Source organism: Lissotriton helveticus, chromosome 5_1 (assembly GCF_964261635.1).
Source record: "Lissotriton helveticus chromosome 5_1, aLisHel1.1, whole genome shotgun sequence".
Lineage (NCBI taxonomy): Eukaryota > Metazoa > Chordata > Amphibia > Caudata > Salamandridae > Lissotriton > Lissotriton helveticus.
In genome coordinates, this window is record NC_136065.1 from 632,530,619 (window position 1) to 632,552,385 (window position 21,767).

At 46.4% G+C, this 21,767-nt stretch overlaps 1 protein-coding gene across 1 annotated transcript; it reads left to right on the forward strand.

Moving 5' to 3' along the window:
• Positions 1–416: 416 nt before the first annotated feature.
• LOC144753318 (phospholipase A2, membrane associated-like) lies at positions 417–21,142 on the forward strand. The gene is made up of 3 exons (XM_078641057.1): positions 417–568; positions 8,097–8,203; positions 20,909–21,142. The coding sequence occupies exons 1-3, from the start codon at positions 465–467 to the stop codon at positions 21,052–21,054; spliced, it is 357 nt and encodes a 118-aa protein (XP_078497183.1). The 5' UTR covers positions 417–464; the 3' UTR covers positions 21,055–21,142.
• The last annotated feature ends 625 nt before the right edge of the window (positions 21,143–21,767 follow it).

Genomic DNA, 21,767 nt, shown 5'->3' on the forward strand with positions numbered 1-21,767 from the left:
AGCTGTGCACGTGCAGATGGCTCCTCACACATTCAGGCACGAGCACTCCCCTTCAGACAGGGTAGTAAAATTTGGAAAGGCTACCCTCCTGTAACACGGATAATTTTAAACAAAAATGGGAAATTACGCAAAATGTTATTGGCAAGTTTGTTGCTTGAAAGTTGTAGGTAATTCTAAATAAAATCACATGAGATACCGCGGCAAGGATCTCCCCACACAACAGATTCACATGAGATATTTTCTATACAAACCAGTCTCCCCCAGAAGAAAATTCTGCAATAAAAGAGAAATGCAAAAAAAGTTAACTTTTGTCAAAAAAGTGAAAATCTAAGCTCATCAGTTAAGCCAATTCACACTTATGTAACAACGATTCCACCTCGGCCTGCTTTCAAACTGACTGTGTTCATCTTCGTTTCTTTGCAGTTTGTCTTGTGGCCCACGGAGCTCTTTGGAACTTTGCTGACATGATTAAAAAAGTTACTGGGAAGAATGCAGTCCCTGATTACTCTACCTATGGTTGCCACTGTGGCCTGGGAGGAACTGGAAAACCGGTGGATGGAACAGACCGGTGAGTAACCGCAGCACTTTCAAATAAGTTATTTTTCTGAACTGAAAACAACCTAAAGTTACTCCATGAGAAGGCCAATGTGTCAAATCCTTTGGAGATCATCAGATACCGCATTTCTTGTAATTGGATGCACAGTCCTGGTCTAAACCTGGCCCTCTTAAAGTCATAAAAAATCACATTGCAGAGGACGGAGGCTTTTAGGACTCCATGTGATGTTGATACGAATTAACACCCATCATCACATTGTTTCTCACATTCAGTTCTTTATCTCCTATGTGAGTTTTCTAAAGAAAGCAATACTTTATCTGTTTTGTGTCACAATAACAGCAAGGCCAATAGGGCCGGACTTCTCTTTGATAAATACCATTTGTGCATGCCATGCATGAAAATGTCATTTGTGAATGCCTGGGTTTGCATACATTTGCACACTAAAAGCCAGACCTAGGGCCTTTTGTATCAAGCAAATTCGCATTCGCAAATGCGAATTTGCTACATGGTATGTATTAAGCAAAATCTGGTGCAAAATAAGGAATCGCAAAATTTGCGATTCCTTATTTTGCAATTGCATTTAAGGAATCACAAATTTAGCGATTCCTTAAATGCAATGTATGAAGCAAAAAAAATTTGCAAAATGTCCTTAAGGGATCGCAAATTACCACCAACTTCTAGTTGGTGGTAAGTTGCGAATTCCTTGAAAAATGCAAATTTTTGCATTTTTCAAAGTGCCATGTGACGCACATACATGCCCTTAAGGCATGTATGTGCGCCACATGTGCACCCATGCATATTTCACGGGTGCAACAGGGTGTCCTTTGGACACCCCTGCACCCTTGAAATTATTCTCAATTTGCGATTAGCAAATTGCGAATCGCAAATTGAGAATCATTTCCCATTCATTCCTATGGGCCTCCTGGCCCGTAGAAATGAAGGGGAAAGTATTCCTTAATTGCGATTCGCAATTTGCTAATCGCAATTAAGGAATTTTAGGAAATCGCTTAAAAAATGCGATTTTGTACATACATACCCATTTGCGATTCTCAAATAGCGATTTCTTAAAAATCGCTATTTGAGAATCGCAAATGGGTATCTTGATACATATGGCCCCTAGTGACATAACTAATGCTTGTTCGAGAATGAAAGGTACAACAGCCAAGCTATACAAGTGGCCAGTTTCAATACTGTATCCCAGACAGAAGCGTCGTTGGAAACTGTTGCTTCATATATATGTGACGATTTGACTGGAGAACAAACTTTTAGTGACTTCGACCATGAATGTCAAGGTAGTGATAGGGTAATAATTGCTCAGTTTAGCAGTATCAGGTGAGGATTGTTTTCAGAAAGTAGACTAACAGGCCATTTTCTTGGTGGAATGGAACTCCCCTTTTGGTGATTTTATTTACTTAAGTTAGTTTTGCTTAACAGTAGACAATTCTAACTGTAAAAAATGTACACACTCCACCAGTGACCTATTATCTAGTATAATACCGATGACAATTATTAAACTGCTTAAAAGCATACATACATTTATCCATCACATACGTACTTGATGTGGAAAAGGTGTTTAATTAATCATTTAATTTTCTTACTGATTCCAGACAAAAAGAGAAAGAAAATAATTACATATTACATAATCATTGTCCACATCATTTTGTGATAATCAGCCTTAAATAGGCAGCTAATTGTGCTCTTTGTTTTCCTGGCTTGAAATTGTTTAAGCAGTGCAGTCATTCCACATACCTCGGACTTTAGTTCCAAACCGTGGAAAAAGGATCTCTGAGTATCATAGACCCCAACCAAAAATAATATGCTTAATTGCTCTAAGTGTTCTACACAAAGTCAACACATGGCGTCCAGTTCTCATAAGACCCTTTCCACCTGCTGCTCAAACTCGCAGAGGAAGTTGTCCAAGCTATGACAGAAGAAGCATATGCTTGTCATCAATCAATGACCGATCGCTGATGTCATAATTTTAAAGTGTTCTTTCAAGCCCTACATACTGCTGCACACATGTTTGATCAGAATATAATTCATGCTGGTTAGCCAGGGCTATCGCCTTACTCAAAATGGTGAGGGACTGCTTGACACCTTAACGTGGGGCTTGAAAACTTTTTTATGATGTTAATTTAGTAGTATGGATTGGGCGTCCATTATATTATTAACTCTTGGTCTAGTTCCTGAGTAGGCATTGAATTACAAAGACCCAGAGCCTCTTTTCATATTGGACTTGATCAAGATTAGTTTTCATATGGCCACCAGATATGAGCCCAGTATGTCACAAGAGACATTAACTTTAAGAGTCAAGATATTTTAAAAAGGCATACTGTCAAGAGAGGTAGGTCCAGTCCTTGTCCTCAGCAGGACAAAGAACGGCATACATTCTGTTACGACTATTTAATTCACTAAAACACTATTGATTCTACTCTACAATTCAATGCAGTTGTGTTTAAAATTAAGATTTCAATCTATAACTGCTAATGCACTGCCTATAAGATAATAATGGTGTGGGTTAGTTGGCAATGTCATTGATAACAATTTCTTGTATCAGATGTTTTCAAAATGTCCTTTATACACAAGGTGCTTCCTGGTTTATTTTTGCTTTTGTGTATAAAACAGCCAACATGTATTCCAAGAATGGCGGCCTCCACTTCTTCAGCGCTGCACAGATGTTATTGTAGGGGAAACAGATCAACAAAACAGGTGTAAAGCAGGCAACAAGAAAATAACAAAAATGAGGCACAGTCCTGTCCCACTAACTCAATCCAGCACCATAAGGGAGTGGACAAGTGTTCCTCCTAAAAAGCCACAGCCTTTTCACCCAGTATGTCCTACTTCATGCCACATCAGTTCTGTCATTTATTAACCACCTGCTCAAGCAAGTGGTAAATATCAGCTTTAAATTCCCCGAACTTGGGAGAAAATTTGGTAATTTTGGGTCAGGCAGTTTACTCCCTATTCCATACATAGAATCCCTAATTCCACGTCCACTCTCTCCCCACGGAATAAAAAGGCAATTTAGAATGGGAGCCTTAAAAGAGTTCATGCATTTTGTCAGCTTCTCAAGATCAACATCATTATTTTGCTCTGCATTGTTACTGATTTATTAAATTAAAAAGTTGCTGCAACTTTTTTTTACTAGTTATTCCAAGACGTGTTTCTCATTGCTTTCAGGTAAGCCACATTCTTTGGCATTAGTATGAGTATTACTAATGGTGATTAATTAGCAAAATGCAGTCATAGATTTCACTTCATGGCAACAAACCTATTTTTCTTTTTACAGTACATTTTTAATTGTGTGTTCAGTCTTCACATATGTTGCATTGGGCCCAGAGAGGCGTATTTTAAGAGAAACAATGGTGTTAAAAATTGGGTCTCTAGTTGGCAGAGTTATGCACCCTGTCCAAATAGGGATCGCAATCCTAGTCAGGGTAACCTAGATACACATTTTAAATTAATCTGTGCTCATCCTCTGGTAGCTTGGCATAGAGCAAGCAGGCTTAACTTAAGAGGCAATTTCTGAAGTATGTGTGCAATACACACAGTAACACAATGAAAACACCACAAAAAGGCTGGACACATGTTTTAAAAAATGAAGAATATTTATCTGATTAAAACAAGACTAAAACGACAAAGGTCCAATCTGTAGAAGTGAAGATGTGAATTTTTAAAGAATAAATGCAAAAATTGTGCTTAGAAGTCACTAGCAGTCAAAAGGCTATTTGAGATCGTGAGAGACCGGTACAAATCCAAAGTTCATGCTGACTACAATGGAGGGCAGGGCGGCTACAGGACCCAGACAGGTCCTGCTGAAAAAATGCCTTTGCTGGAGCAAGTGTCCAGAGCCTACTGCATCCTTGTAGAGGCGTGCAAAGGGGGTCTAGCATAATCATCCAGCTCTATTGAAGTGAATGCAATGCGTCGCCGCTGAGCCGCACAGAGCGTCATCATCGAGCTGCGCAGTCTGTGGATCCGCTGTCACTGAACAGTCTCTGACCCAGTATCGCAAGGCGATGCAAGGGAAATTCTTACACAGTCTGGCTATGCGTTGTTTTTTGCAGAAACCAGCTGGGGAACCAACTTTAAGGCACAGGACCGAAGGGGGCACTTCAGGCAAGGGTAGGCATAACAGATGACAGAGTCCTGCAGCACCAGCAGGATTACAGGAAGTCTTTTGTGTCCCTGAGACTGCAGAAGATAGGAAGTAAGCCAGAAAGCCATTGGAGTCACTCTGGGTTCAAGTGAGATGTGTCCAGGCCTTGTCCTCAGCAGGGCAGAGATCAGCAGGGGAACTCAGCAAAGCAGAGAAGCAGTTCCCCAGAACTGTCAGTCAAGTCAAAGTGGCAGTCCTTAGAGTACAGCAGTCTATACTCCAGCAGACATCTTCCCAGGTCCATTAGTGTACTGATTTGGTAGGGTCAGAACTCCAGTACTTATACCCAAAAGTGCCTTTGAATTAGGGGTGACTCCAAAGGAGCTCTCAGAAGTGGACTACGATCCCTTTCAACACAGTCCTGTCTGCCAGGCTATCTGTGGGGGGTAAAGCAGTGCTTTGTTTGAGGACAGGTCACTAACTATTGAAGTGTAAGTATCAGCCCCTCCTGTTCCTCCTTGCCCAGGAGGATCCATCAGAATGCAGATGAATGCAGATGAGTGCTCAGAATGCAATGCAGATGAGCCTCACCTTCCTGTGTTTATGGTTGTCTAGAGGAAATGCACAACGTGCAGCTGTCACCCCAGCCCAGACGTGTATTGGGGACAGGCTGCAGGCACACAGAGCGAAGTTAGGAGCAGAGAAATGTCCACTTTCTAAAAGTGGCATTTCTAGAATAGTAATGTCAAATACAACTTTACCACTAAAGAGGATTAATCATTACCACACCAAAGTTTTGAAACATGATGTATCTACTCGTTTCAAATCAGGAATTACAACTTTAAGGTATTTGAAGGAATTCCCAATGCTTCCCTATGAGCAGAGTAGGCCTCACAGTAGTGAAAAACAAATTTAGCTGTTTGCCACTACCAGGACACGATAAACTTAAAAGCACATATCCTACCTTTTAGTTACACAGCACCCTGCTCCAAGGGCTCCCTAGGGCCTACCTTAGGGGTGACCTAAGTGTAATGAAAGGGGAGCTTAAGGCTTTGCAAGTGTTTTTAAATGGCAAGTCTATGCGGCAGAAATTGCACACACAAGCCCTGCAATGGCAACCCTGAGACAAGTTTGAAAGGCCAGTTGTTTGGGTGGCACAATCAGTGCTGCAGGCCCACCAGGAACATTTAGATTAGAGGCCCTATGTATATGGTATACCACTTAAAAAGGAACATACTAGTAAACTACATATGCAATCAAGTATATACCAATGTCACCATGTTTTAGGGGAGATACACATGCACCTGAACACTGGTCAACAGTGGTAAAGTGCTCAGAGCCCTAAAAGCAGGTAACAAGTTGGGGGAAGATCACCCTAAGGATGGCAGGTCTAACAAGGGGAATTTAGTTCTACATTGGATTTCTGACTCCTTGGACTATGGGTGTTGGAGCATAAATGCTGATTCCTCTCCAAATGGGAGTTATGTTAGCTCTCCTAATTATGAGTAATGTGGTCATTACAGTACACCTCACAATTTTGCGCAGGTACATTTTGGAAGGTTAGTCCTGCTCAAATGTACAGTAGGAAAATGTGCGTTAAATCCTGATGCAGGTCATCTTTGGTCTGCAAAATACACAGATTCCAATTGTAATTATTTTTTTCTAAAGAAAAACTTGGAATAAGAGGTATTTGCCCACCCTGCAAATACTTCACCCCCGCGTATTAGCATTTACAGGGTTGAGTAAAAAGCCCACCTTTTACCCCTCAAGATGTAGTCAGGGCCAAAATGCATACTTCCCTCTCAAACCTTTATTAAATACAACCATACACACAGTAAAGAAGAAATGCTCCTGGGATGGGAAAAACACAAGAATAGAGAGGAAAAACATTGAACATGGAACAGCGGATTGAGGTAGACAAGAAAGCCAACCAAACTTGAGTAAGGTTCTGACGCAAAGCCCACTCAGTGCTTTGTATTGTAGATAATGCACCCATTTCACAAAGGAAAATATTCATGTATACATCATGTATATAATTATTCCTACTCCTAGATGTATTGTGCCACTTTTCTGGTATGCACTCATTTCTATTCGAGATTGATACCAAGGTGTAGACTTACATGTGTTCACCTCATCAAGTGAGGGAGTTAAACTTCTTGCAACAGAATTTACAAATGTAAAGCTACCACTATTGACCCTTCACCTACTGGTGAAAATCTCCGTAACTGAGGTGGGGTTCTCCCTATGGGAAATTATAAGGAAAACTTATAAAGGTTATAATTTTTAAAAAAATGAAAGTTTTCTCATTTATAATATTGATGTGCCACATTTAATATATTGATTATGAACACACAAATAATAAAATAAAACTCTGCAGCTCTTTAAATCACAAGTTTAAATATGTATTCTACAATAAAACAATTTAAACATATACATTTAATTTAGACAGATATATATTTTAAAACAATAATTAAAAAAACAAATACTCACACTTAAAATATGCATTAACTGCTGACCAGTGCTCACATGAGATTAATATTCTCATTGTGACATTACTGATTAATTGTATTATTGATATATTACATTGGTATATTGGGATGTGTTTTCTATTTTACATTGACTTCAATTCTGTTAATACTGTATCTATATATCATAAACATAAGAGAGTAATAAAAGGCTGTGCAAACAAAACCTTTGGTGGACAGTCGTACTTTGTTGTGATTGTAGCTGATGTGTTGCCTTATAACTAGAGCAATCCTATCTTTAGCCTCAGACTGTTTGTCCACATTTGCCCAGGAACAGAAGGATGCCAAAGTGTGATGCACTAAATATTGATGTCTAATCACCTTGACCACTAATTTCCAAGGACCCTAAGAGTTCTTGCTGTACGCGAGCCATATGGCCCCTGTAATTGTTCTGTCGGGAAATATAGCCTGCTAGTACCTACAGTAGCGGATATATGGTTATGTAAGGTGATTTCTTCCTACTGGTCTACATCTGGAATTTTGCATAGTTCTTAAAATAGAAGGTTTGTTAAAATGTTTAGTCTATACTAGTGTACCAGATTTAGCTGAGAAGTGTGTATACCGGGCAGGAGCATCTTCCTTTATGCTGCAGTTCAATATTTTTTAAATCTATGATGCAGTTAAAATCATTTTATTTAGTTATTTACCTATACTGGAAATGACTTGCAAGGCCCACAAAAGGGCATTGAGCTCTCAATGCCCCACCCCAAGTGGCACTGAGAGATCCAATGTACAACATTCCCATGCACACTTGTTGCCCTTTTTTGGCTTGTGCTAAGGTAGGTGTAGCTCTCCTAACCGATAAGGGTATGCTGGTGTTAGGTTCAGTACATCAGTATCAGTATGGATGTATGGATAAGTATGATAATCTGATTGTTGTGCTCAAGTGTTCATTCTTTGAGTTTTCTTTTCCAAGGTGCTGTCAAACTCACGACTGCTGCTATGTAAAATTAGAGAGAAGAGGATGTAAACCAAAGACCGACAGCTACAAATTCAGCATGAGCGGTGGGAACGTAGCATGTGGTGAGATCTTGTGTTTATTCATATCCCTCTAACATGAGGAGTTATCGGATGCTGAGCAAGTGCATGTTTATCTGTAAAGAGTTACAGGAACAGTAAAAGCTTGATATAGAAAGGATTGACTGGTTCACAGGGCGGGCCTCTGAGGATGTGTCTCATTGGTTTGTAGTTATATATATTGACAACAAAAATATCAACCTAAAAAGATACAGAGGAGAAAATGTCTATTGCCAAAATATCGATTTTCCATTCTGATAAATGAAATCCCAGAAACATCTACTACTGACACATATATAGAATTGAAATATATATTTTACCATAATATTGTATACAACAATATAGACAATCAAAATGAATATTCAAACAACCAATATACTAACTACAAAAATAAGGTGTACCATAATGTAGATAAAATAAATAATATATTATAGCTGATACAAATTAAACGTATTACTAATTTTTCATAATTAAGAAAAGATCTAAACCTCTAATATATTTCTACCTATACATAAAATAAATTAAACTACTTGTATTTTTTGGAAGCAAAAAATAATTTAAATGACATTCTCAAAACTGTATCAAAACTATATTAAGAACATTTATCAATCAATCAATCAGGGATTTGTGAAGCGTGCTACTCATCCGTGAGGTTCTCCTGGTGCCGGGGGCTGAAGCTCTGATTCAGTCGAAGAGCCAGGTCTTGAGGCTCTTTCTGAAGTTGTGCAGAGTGGCGGAGTGTCTGATGATGATCCAGAGCTCGTTGTAGGTCTTTGCCGTGATGTCGGAGAAGGCTCTTCCACCCGCTCTGGCTTTGCGGATGTGCGGGAAAGGAGACTCTTGTTGAGGTCTTGGGGTCCACTGTTGTGGAGGGATTTGTATGCGTACGTGAGTAGCTTGAAGGAAGCTCTCTTCTTGACGGGGAGCCAGTGGAGGTCTTGCAGGTGCTGGGTGATGTGTTCATGTCATGGGATGCCAAGGACGAGTCTGGCCGCGGTTTTCTGGATAGTCTAGAGTTTGCAGAGCAGGGATTTGTTAATTCCAGCATAGAGTGTGTTTCCATTATCCAGTCTGCTTATTATGAGTGCGTGGGTGACAGTTTTTCCTGGATTCAGGGGGGATCCATTTGAAGGTCTTGCGAAGGATGTGGAGGGTGTTGAAGCAAGTGAAGGGGACGGCGTTGATCTGTCGGGTCATGGTGAATGAGGAGTTGAGTATGATGCTGAGGTTCTGGGCGTGGTCTGTGGGACTGGGGGGGTTGCCAAGGGCGGTGGGCCACCAGGTGTTGTCCCATGCTGAGGGGGTGGGTCAGAGTATGAGGGCTTCTGTCTTCTCCGAGTTGGGCTTCAGACAGCTGCTGCTCATCCAGGATGCAACGTCTTTCATTCCTTCCTGGAAGCTAAGTCTGGTGGAGTGAGGATCCTTCGTGAGAGAGAGGATGAGCTGGGTGTCATCGGCGTAGGATACTATGCTGAGTCCATGTTGTCTGGCAATGGCAGCAAGGGGGGCCATGTAGATGCTGAAGAGGGTAGGTCTGAGCGACAATCCTTGGGGTACTGCGCTGTTGATCACTTTAGGTTCGGAGAGGAAGGGCAGGAGTCTGATTCTTTGGGTTTGACTCGTGAGGAAGGAGCGGGTCAAGTCAAGGGCGGTTCTCTGTATACCGGCATCATAGAGTCTTGTGGTGAGAGTGCGGTGGGAGACAGTGTTGAAGGCTGCAGAGAGGTTTAGTAGGATGAGGGCCGCGGTGTGGCCCTAGTTGAGAAGAGTGCGGATGTCGTCTTTGGCGGCAAGGAGAGTGGTCTCGGTGCTGTGGTTGCTGCAGAATCCGGACTGGGAAAGGTCGAGGATGGAGTTGTCTTTGATGAAGTTTGTTAGCTGGATGTTGACGATCTTCTCTGTAACTTTGGACGCGAATGGAAGGACAGATATAGGTCGGTAGTTTTTGAGGTCTGTCGGGTCTGCAGAGGGCTTCTTGAGGAGGGGCTTGACTTCTGCACATTTCCAGTCAGGGAATGTGCCGAATTTGAAGGTGGCATTGATGGTGCGTCATAGCTCGGGTGCTCTGGCGGCGGCGGCTGTGTAGAAGATGAGCAGGGGACAGGGGTCCGTGGGGGCTCCTGAGTGAATGCCTTTCATGGTCATGGCAGTGTCTTCAGTGGTGACCGGGGTCCAGGAGGAGAAGGTAGGCTGGCTGTCATTGCCGGAGGAGGGAGTTTTTTCGGTGTGCAGTGTCTGTTAGTTGAAGTTGTCGTAGAGGGACTTGATTTTCTGATGGAAGTAGGAGCCAAGTTTGTTGCAGAGACCCTGGGAGTGTGTGATGTCCGTGGCTTCGCTGGGGTGTTTAGTGAATTCCTGAATGATGCTGAAGAGTTCCTTCGAGTTGCTGAAGTTGGCGAGGATTTTGTTCTGAATGAAGGTCCTTTTGGTGGATCTGATGCATTGGTGGTATTCTGACATGCATTCTTGTAGGTGTAAAACAAAGTTAGGGACTGATTTAGATTTTGGTGGACAGGGGACTCCATCACAATAGTTATCCCCTCCGCTGAAATATAAATATCATAATATCCTATGGGATTTATTTTTTGGTGTACGGGATATCCATCACGGGTGTGACAGAGTAATCCGTCTGCCAAAATCTGAATGAGCCCCTTAATCTTTTAATAAGTTTATCGAACCAGCAAAATAAATAGAATTCATTATATTCACAAATAAAGTACATTGTTCATAAAAAAAATTTATCATGTGTTAAAGAAATATGAAAACTGTATAACTATCTATTTTGATCAAGGATATATTTTATAGCAAAATTCATATAACTCAAGGCACGTACCTAATATTCATTCATTAGACAATCATTTAATAAATATTAACATTTTGTATTATTCAATTCATAACACAAGCATTATATATATATATATATATATATATATATATATATATATATATATATATATATACACATACATACATACATATATATATATATATATATATATATATATATATATATATATATATATATATATAAAAAAAAAGTCATGGCTCAATAAAAGTGAGCTCTCAATTATGAAGGGCCAGCTTAACTGTGAGATTCTATGGTTGCAAGCCCTGCAAGTCACAAAATCACAGGGCTAGCTTCTAATAAAGTCCCCTTTTGGTATGTAGTCACCATATCTTGCAATATGGAAAATAAATCAAAATGGGTTTAGCTACCTATATCGAATCACGATTTGTAAGGGGAATGAAATTGACGTTCCTTCCAAATTGTGAGCTGTTTTGGTATGAATCAATGGTTTGCGACCACAATTCCAGTCTCAAACTATTGATCAATGACAAATTCCAAAGTTGGGATGGTACCTGCTTTGCAAAGGAGAAGAGGTCCTTTTTTGACCAATTCCACTTTCTGGATTGGGGTGGTAGCCTTGGTGTGAGTATGTAGTAGGCTAGGGGGACACTGCCTGCTCCTCCTCAAGTTTATTTTAAACCGCCCAGGTTTCTTAAAGTAGCATTGTCAGCTTTAAAATAAAGGTTTTCTGTTGTGGAATGTAATCACAGGGGTCGTAGTCTGCTGTCTCTTGCAACCAACCATTCTTGTGATTGCAGCCAGTCACAGGGAAAGGCAAATGGTGAATTGTCTTAAGAATATTAGTTATGCAGGTCATTCTGCGACCCAGATCAATGTCTTATTTTGTACACAGATCTACTAGTACATAGGGTGTTTGCAAAATCTGATTTGATCTGCAAAAATTCAGTGCGAAAAATGTGACAGCTTCGTGCAAATGGAACCTTAGTACATATGGCCCTAAGCCTTTTCCAACCCTGTTTTTCCATTCTATAGATAATTCTAGCCAGCTTAACTGCTAAGTAGAATTTTGCCAGGAGCGCGGACTTTTATAAGAAATCTATCTTTTTAAACGTACAAATTTTAAGTAAACATTCTTTGCTTCTCAAGGTGTATTTCTATCTTAAGCCAGTGTTACTGCTATCCATACTTCATGTAGATGTTTACATTAACTGCGCTAATGTGACCCCAAGGAGAAGCTGCAGATGTATTGTAGCACTCACTTTTTCCCTTTCTTTTATGAGTATGTTTAAACTGAGGCCCGATTTGTGAAGGGTTTGTGTCACATTAGCACATGCAACGTGTTGCATGCACAAACCAAACCCTAAAATGCGAATTCTCAAGCCACGTAAGGGCACTTTGCGTGGCCCTGTGTGTCTTAACCCCTTCGGGGCGGATGACGAGCTCAGCTCGTCATGAGCGCAACGTGCCATACGCGGATGATGAGCTGAGCTCGTCACGTAACGCGGTAAATAAAAAATGCAGCGCGCAGCGGGAAAACCACTAGCGCGCATGCGGTTAAGAAATCAGAAGTAAAGCAACGCAGCGCAGATCACTGCATTGCGGTTCTCTGCCCTGGAAAGGCATTCCATGAGTGTTTTGTGGGTGTTCTCAAGCAACTCCCATGAATTTCGAAACATTCATAGATGTACCATCACTGGTAGACCAGGGAATGCGCTAAAAGATACGCCTTCCCGAGGAGGCATAAGGAGGAGAAATATCTTAATTTCTCCTGGTTGCATTGTGCAGCACACATAGAAAGAGGATTATGCCACTGAGGATTGTTTTTGTGCAGGAAGATGCCCCTTCCTGCACAAAAATAATCCTGCAGGCACCCTTGCACCGTGGTGCAAGGGTGCCTGCATTGGTGTTAGGCAGCCCATTGTGCCCCAGCGGTGGGGAAACGTCATGTTGGACTTTGGCCCTTAGGGCAGGTTCACCCCTAGACTTTTTGCTTGAAATGGTGACCTGGAGATGGTGATTTTTGGATTCTGCGCACTTTCACTGTGTCCCAGTGGAAAGTGCGTGCGCACTCTGAGTGCATGTGCTGAGCTAGGCCTGCCCGCCCATAGGAATGCATGGGGAATGTATGTGTCCCTGGTAGTTCCTGATGCGCGGGGTGTACAGGCTTGAGTCTGGTATGTGTGAACTCGTGAGAGTGAATGCTGCGAGATGGTGTATGCAGCATGTATGTGTCTAGTAGCGAAGCGCCATTTCTAGACATGGCTGTACGTGTGCTGTGAGGGTGCTGGCGTGTGATTGGCTGGAGCTGGCTGGCATGCCAGGCTCCAGGAAGTCTGGATGGGTCTGCCCGGTGGTGAGTGGGAGATTAGCATGAGTGATGTGTGGGAGGAGTGTACCTGTGTCCTGGATGGGCTGGGTTTTCCCCACACAATGCTGGCTCCGCCCCCCTGTGGTGTGTCTAATGACCCAAGCCCTGCCAGTGAATAGAGAGGGTGGTTGAGGTAAACAGAGTACTCAAGAACCAGCTGCGACTGGTTCCGCCCCCACTCTACACCCTTGAACAAAGGAATGCACTGTATAAAAATGGGGCTGTGTCCCCACAGAAGTTGTTCTCTTCCAGGATCCTGAGGGGGCTGCTGCTGCTGGGCCAGAGGACCGCCACTTGGGGTGTCTCCCTGCCTGGAGACCCAGTGTGCTGGCTCTGGGCCCAGCTTTGCCCCTTTGCCTGCCTACAAGGACTTTGCTGGGTCCTTTCCTGATTTATAGCGCTAGGAGCGCTTGGCTTGTCCCTCTAGCGCTTGAGAGCGCTTTGTTTCGTCCTAGCGCTGGGAGCGCTGTGGTTTGTGCCCCCCTAGCGCTTGAGAGCGCTTTATATAGACCACGAGGCGCTTGGGAGCGCTTTTGTAAGGCAGGTGCCCACCCTGCATTTTGCCTGCTCTAGCGGCTGCCCCCGCCGCATATTTGCGTGATTTATTTCATCGGGAGCTCACCCCGTGTGGAAGTCACCGCCGCAGCCCAGGAACCCTGCCGGGCCGCCGCGCTGCCTACGGCGACCCGGAAGTCCCGCCTCTACACCATCAGGGCCGCGCTGCCATTGGCGGCCCCGAACCGGAAGTCAGGCGGAACAGGCGGAAGTCGACAGGAGCCTACCCTGCGCTCCGGTCCCAGGAAGTGCTGCGAGAGGAGCCGGGCAGCTGCCGAGGCAGGCGGGGCTCCGGTGCCGGAAGGAGAGCCCCGCGCTGCACACAGAGGAAGGAGGAAGCCGGTCCCCGACTGAGAAGGAGAGCCCCGAGGTGCGGGAGCTCTCCTGTGTCCCGGGAGCAGGGAAGTGACCAGCAGCCTCGAAGACAACCGGTAAGTGAAGCCGGCTGGGCGGGAGCTCCAAGTCCAGGGCAGTTGAGAGAGAGGGGGGACGTCGGAGCACATTGTCGGTGCTCGCGCCCCCCCCCCCTCCGGTGTTCAGAGCCTGCGAGGCTCTTGGGGCATGATGGTGCTTCTGAGTCCCCCGTGAGGGACTCCAACAACCCCACAATTGTGTTTTGAGCCCAGAGAGGCTCAAGGAGGGCATTGGGATTTACTTGGAGCCCAGAGAGGCTCAGGGGGCCAAATTATTTCTTGAGAGCCCAGCGAGGCTCCCACATTGGCCCCATTGTTGTTTTAGAGCCCTGAGAGGCTCTCCCTGGTTGCCCACATTGTTCTGGCCAGAGCCTCCGAGGCCCCAGCAGTGGCCCAACAGTGATTCAGCTGCCCAGCACTTCGTGGGCAGCTGCCACGTTTAGGACCCTGACACTTTGGACACAGGGACAGTCACAGGTGGTGACTTACGTGGGTTTGGCGCAATTGTACTTTCTGCACCTCTGAATGTGTTTTTATGCGTCATGTGCCTTACACCTCTGAATGTATTGTGATGCATCATGTGTTTTCCTCCTTACACCTCTGAATGAATGTTATGCATTGCATCATGTGTATGTTCTTACACCCCTACAGGTATTGTAATACATAGGTGGTTGTTTTCTCCCTAGTACAGGTGGTGCTAGTGAGATCCTGGTTACCAGTAATTACTGGTTGTGCGCTCTATTGTTATATTCTATGTACTAAGTGCTATTTCTGAAAGTGCTACTTCTGATTCCTGACAGTGGTCCAGGTGGCCCTGTCTTGTACATATCCCTTGTAAATTCTGCCCGTGCCTCTGGCACATTGTAAAGTGTGTGTTTTATCTAATGTGTTTTGGTGTAATACAAAGGCTATTTTTATATAACCTTGTGTGGAGTTTCCTTTGTGGTGGGCCTTTGGTTGTTGTTGCTGGGGTGCGTGCGCAAATACTTAGCCTACATCGCCTCCAAGTTTAGCCTTACTGCTCGCGCCACGTTACCTAGAGGGTGAGTAGGGGTTATCTTGGCGTGTAACTCCCTTGCCCTGACTTTGGTGTGGTGGTCTCTGACTGACTTTGGCGAAAGCCCTGGCCAGCCGGGGATCCCATTTCCAACATTGGTGGCAGCGGTGGGATAAGGATTTGTGTTTGCCTTGTACCTTAGTAGCAGCTGGCTGCACCACAAAACTCTGCATTTAGATGACCACATTTTTGGGGATTAGATTGTTTTTGAAATTCCATTGTTTCTTCTCCTGAAGAGTGTCATTTGATTGTGTTCAGTACATTTGTCCCCCGCCCTGCTTCCAGAGTTTGGTACCTGTGTCGCTTTTGGTCAGGTTGAGAAGTCAGGGGTGGTAAAAACTGCCTTACCGATCCGAGGGGAGGGTGTGTGTGGATGAATGGTGTGTTTTCCTGGACACATGAGTATGAGTTCTCTTTGATAAGGAGATTGTTGAAGTTTTGGAATTGTGTCCTCTTACTTCAGATTGTTCAGTCCCCTGTGTTGCACGTGTCTGTGATCATCTTGCCAAGATGGAGTCTGCTTTTAATGTCTGGGGTCTGTTTTTGCATGAACTGAGAGAGTTTTGCGAAGAGAGAGACATTGCAGTGAATGAGTCAGACACCCAGTCCCAACTTAGGGGTAACCTGATCCAATGGCAGAAGGATGACTGGGAGCGTGAGCACAGTGAGGAGAGGGCCCGGGTCTCACACCATGAGGGTGGTGGGTCAGAGGGGAGCCCTGAAGAGTCTGAGGAGGAGGGAGAAGATGATAGCACAGGGACGCCAGCAGATAGTGAGGACCCCATAGATAGGGAGTCCCTTGCTGGGTCTAGTTTAGGAGGCAGCGCCTCATCCCTTTCCCTGTCCCCAGAGGAGCTGGAAGATAGGAGGAGAGAAAGGGAGCACCAGCTGGCTTTAGAGAGGCTCAGGTTGGAGCATGCCCAGGCTATGGCACAGCTGGGCATTAGAAAGCAACAGCTGGAGGTTAAGAAGCAACAGCTGGAGACCGAGAGGGTCTTAGCGCAGGACAGGATAGAGGAGGCTGAGAGGGCCGCCACCAGAGGCAAAGTAGCTCTGGAGGGTAGACTATCCCCTGCGCGCAGTGTTGAGTTTCTGGATCCCCCAGGGAGGGTTGGGTCCAGTGGTGGCAGCTATTTAAATCTCAGTCTAGAAAGTCCCAGTTCCCAGAGTATGGTTCCTGTTTCCCCAGAGGAGGAGAATAGGTTGAGGTTTAGGAACCTTAGGAAACCGTCTCATCAGTCTTGGGAAGACTTTGAGGATGACTGTTGTGAAGCCCTGTGTGATTGAGTACGGGAGCCCACGAAATGTGATTGGGACCTATTGTTCGATATGTTACTCAGAGAGCAGTTGCTCAGTTGTTGTTCACCAGGGTTGCGCCAACACCTGTTAGGGTGTGGATTGTCTGAACCATGTGAGCTGGCAGAGGAAGCAGACCGCTGGGAAGGGACCAGAGGTTCTGTAGAGTCATTGGTGAGTGACTCCAAAAGTAGTGGGTCAGGGATCTTCCAGCCCAGCGTGGTGGAAGAGGCTCAGTGTAGCCCAGCTAGGTCCCTGGTTAGTGAGAAGGGTGTAGGGGCTGACTGCCTGGCTCAGTGGAGCAGGAGTCAGTGGGTGGCTGAGAGCCCCCAGAGGCCCGAAGCCCTGTCTCAGAACCTGGGTGGTTTCTTGAGGGAACACCAGGTTGGGGACCTAGGCTGTCCTGTTAACCCAGTTAAGGAGGATCTCCTAGTGAGTAGAGGACCTGGAGCGTCTGTGACCAGAGCTCCTGTGGTTCTAGAATCTGGCAGTACCGCTCCGATAGGGAGGGTACAGGAGTCCAGAGTGAGGAGTGATTGGGGGAGTTCCCCAGTGGAAGGACCAGTGGGTCAGGGACTACCCAGTTGGGCTAGGTTCCCGTGTAGTGACCATGGTAACGCCACTTCTGGTCTGGGGGATCGTCACGCACTGTCAGGTGGACAGAGGGCGGGAGATCTGCGCCAGACAGACAGTCACGCAACAGATGTGACATTTGTTAGCCTCAGGGGGATTGCGTGTGAGTCCCCAGAAGTCCTGGAGTGCCAGGCAATTGTTCCACCGAAGGTTCTAGACCAGAGGTTGGGAGGCCAGGTTCAGGATCAGCCTGACCTGAAGGGTAGGACGACTGTAACCAGTGTCCTGACCGGTTCTTCTTCCAGAGGAACTTCTCCAGGTGGGAGAGGGCAGACCTCTGGAAGGGGGTGCAGAGGGTGGGAGAGCCCACCTCTGACCCCGGTGCAACCTGAGTGGATAAGTCCTGGGTTGGAATGGCGTTCTAGGGGTACCCCTCGCAGAGGGAGGAGGAACCCTAGGAGAAGAGGTAGGGGGAGGAGAGCCTTCCCCGAGACTCCTGGTCCGCCTGAGGTTGTAGGCCCTAGGCTGGAGTACCAGTGGCAGTCTAGTCCTGTCTTGCAGACAGGAAGAGTGGAAAATGGCTCCTATGTGCCAGGGGTTACTACCCCCCGCTCTGCGAATTGGCATGGACCAGTGGCACCTGGGTGGCCCAGGGCCTGGTCCTGGCCGCGGACAACTTGGGAGTACCAGTGGGGTAGCCCAGTTGGTCCAGACAGTGTGTTAAGAGGGAATCCCATGGGTTCACCGTGGCGTAGAACAGGAGGGTGTCCCTGCAGTTGCGGGCCTGCGTCCGTGTTCTATCGCCCCAAGCAGGGAAGTCCATCACAGTGGTGATTGGTCTCCCCTGCGTTTTGGCTGGAAGGGGGTTATGTTGGACTTTGGCCCTTAGGGCAGGTTCACCCCTAGACTTTTTGCTTGAAATGGTGACCTGGAGATGGTGATTTTTGGATTCTGCGCACTTTCACTGTGTCCCAGTGGAAAGTGCGTGCGCACTCTGAGTGCATGTGCTGAGCTAGGCCTGCCCGCCCATAGGAATGCATGGGGAATGTATGTGTCCCTGGTAGTTCCTGATGCGCGGGGTGTACAGGCTTGAGTCTGGTATGTGTGAACTCGTGAGAGTGAATGCTGCGAGATGGTGTATGCAGCATGTATGTGTCTAGTAGCGAAGCGCCATTTCTAGACATGGCTGTACGTGTGCTGTGAGGGTGCTGGCGTGTGATTGGCTGGAGCTGGCTGGCATGCCAGGCTCCAGGAAGTCTGGATGGGTCTGCCCGGTGGTGAGTGGGAGATTAGCATGAGTGATGTGTGGGAGGAGTGTACCTGTGTCCTGGATGGGCTGGGTTTTCCCCACACAATGCTGGCTCCGCCCCCCTGTGGTGTGTCTAATGACCCAAGCCCTGCCAGTGAATAGAGAGGGTGGTTGAGGTAAACAGAGTACTCAAGAACCAGCTGCGACTGGTTCCGCCCCCACTCTACACCCTTGAACAAAGGAATGCACTGTATAAAAATGGGGCTGTGTCCCAACAGAAGTTGTTCTCTTCCAGGATCCTGAGGGGGCTGCTGCTGCTGGGCCAGAGGACCGCCACTTGGGGTGTCTCCCTGCCTGGAGACCCAGTGTGCTGGCTCTGGGCCCAGCTTTGCCCCTTTGCCTGCCTACAAGGACTTTGCTGGGTCCTTTCCTGATTTATAGCGCTAGGAGCGCTTGGCTTGTCCCTCTAGCGCTTGAGAGCGCTTTGTTTCGTCCTAGCGCTGGGAGCGCTGTGGTTTGTGCCCCCCTAGCGCTTGAGAGCGTTTTATATAGACCACGAGGCGCTTGGGAGCGCTTTTGTAAGGCAGGTGCCCACCCTGCATTTTGCCTGCTCTAGCGGCTGCCCCTGCCGCATATTTGCGTGATTTATTTCATCGGGAGCTCACCCCGTGTGGAAGTCACCGCCGCAGCCCAGGAACCCTGCCGGGCCGCCGCGCTGCCTACGGCGACCCGGAAGTCCCGCCTCTACACCATCAGGGCCGCGCTGCCATTGGCGGCCCCGAACCGGAAGTCAGGCGGAACAGGCGGAAGTCGACAGGAGCCTACCCTGCGCTCCGGTCCCAGGAAGTGCTGCGAGAGGAGCCGGGCAGCTGCCGAGGCAGGCGGGGCTCCGGTGCCGGAAGGAGAGCCCCGCGCTGCACACAGAGGAAGGAGGAAGCCGGTCCCCGACTGAGAAGGAGAGCCCCGAGGTGCGGGAGCTCTCCTGTGTCCCGGGAGCAGGGAAGTGACCAGCAGCCTCGAAGACAACCGGTAAGTGAAGCCGGCTGGGCGGGAGCTCCAAGTCCAGGGCAGTTGAGAGAGAGGGGGGACGTCGGAGCACATTGTCGGTGCTCGCGCCCCCCCCCCCCTCCGGTGTTCAGAGCCTGCGAGGCTCTTGGGGCATGATGGTGCTTCTGAGTCCCCCGTGAGGGACTCCAACAACCCCACAATTGTGTTTTGAGCCCAGAGAGGCTCAAGGAGGGCATTGGGATTTACTTGGAGCCCAGAGAGGCTCAGGGGGCCAAATTATTTCTTGAGAGCCCAGCGAGGCTCCCACATTGGCCCCATTGTTGTTTTAGAGCCCTGAGAGGCTCTCCCTGGTTGCCCACATTGTTCTGGCCAGAGCCTGCGAGGCCCCAGCAGTGGCCCAACAGTGATTCAGCTGCCCAGCACTTCGTGGGCAGCTGCCACGTTTAGGACCCTGACACTTTGGACACAGGGACAGTCACAGGTGGTGACTTACGTGGGTTTGGCGCAATTGTACTTTCTGCACCTCTGAATGTGTTTTTATGCGTCATGTGCCTTACACCTCTGAATGTATTGTGATGCATCATGTGTTTTCCTCCTTACACCTCTGAATGAATGTTATGCATTGCATCATGTGTATGTTCTTACACCCCTACAGGTATTGTAATACATAGGTGGTTGTTTTCTCCCTAGTACAGGTGGTGCTAGTGAGATCCTGGTTACCAGTAATTACTGGTTGTGCGCTCTATTGTTATATTCTATGTACTAAGTGCTATTTCTGAAAGTGCTACTTCTGATTCCTGACAGTGGTCCAGGTGGCCCTGTCTTGTACATATCCCTTGTAAATTCTGCCCGTGCCTCTGGCACATTGTAAAGTGTGTGTTTTATCTAATGTGTTTTGGTGTAATACAAAGGCTATTTTTATATAACCTTGTGTGGAGTTTCCTTTGTGGTGGGCCTTTGGTTGTTGTTGCTGGGGTGCGTGCGCAAATACTTAGCCTACATCGCCTCCAAGTTTAGCCTTACTGCTCGCGCCACGTTACCTAGAGGGTGAGTAGGGGTTATCTTGGCGTGTAACTCCCTTGCCCTGACTTTGGTGTGGTGGTCTCTGACTGACTTTGGCGAAAGCCCTGGCCAGCCGGGGATCCCATTTCCAACACGTCAGGAATGCTCCGTATTGTAATAAATATAATGAATTCTTGCCCTTTAACGCAGCACAGCAAGGTGACTTGCTGTGCTGTGTTATTTTTTAATAAATAGGTCCCTCAGTGTATAACTGTCTCCTTAGGGGCTGCATAGTGGCTTATTTGCTGATGTTTACAATGACTTGAACTTTCACAGCAAAGTTCTGGAATTACTTCATGTTGTTGTTTTCCTTTGCTGCAGGAGGCTCCTCAACCAATTGCGGACGACTTGCTTGTGAATGTGACAAGACAGCTTCGCTTTGCTTCAAAGCAAACAGGAACAGCTACAATTGGAAATACACATTCAAGTCAAATTTGACTTGCAGGGGGAGCAAGCCTGCCTGCTGAATTGCGAGTTTTACTATTAATCAGCATTGCAAAGAACAAGGATAATCAACAGTAATAAAAGGACCTAAATAAAAAGAAGTCAAGCATATAGCTCTGTCAGACTTTTTATTCTGTAAGTCTTTGTCAGAGATATACATGATTCATCTTGTATGATGTAGGCCGCAAGGTTGTATGATAGAGGTCAAACCACGAATGCGTCTTAACCATGCATTTCTTTACCAAGGTATGCCTTTACCATACAATTTTTTGGTATAGGCATGAATGGTAAAGGGGTGTGTGTGGCTAATGTTGCCACTACTCATACCCCTCAAACCCATGACCACCCCCACAGCGTGCTGACCCTAAAACCTTGGCCCTTTACAAACATTTCCCTGATCGCCACACCCCTGCACTGTTACTAAAACTACCCCGTCAACCCATTCCCCTCCCCCTGCATTAGGCATAAAACCCTGCCCTTTTTCTTACACTAGCCTGACCCCACCACCCAGGTGCTGTCCCTTAAACTACACCAACCCCTTCCACTGCCCTGAGAACTACCCTGGCCTACCCCAAGCCTAAACACTACCCCGACTACCCATTCCCATCCTCTGCCTTAAAGCCTAAAACCCTGTCCCTTTACATATACTACCCCTCCACCGCCCTGTCCCTAAAACTACTCCGACCCCTTCCACTGTCCTGAAACCTACTGACCCCTGCAGCCCTAAAAACTACCC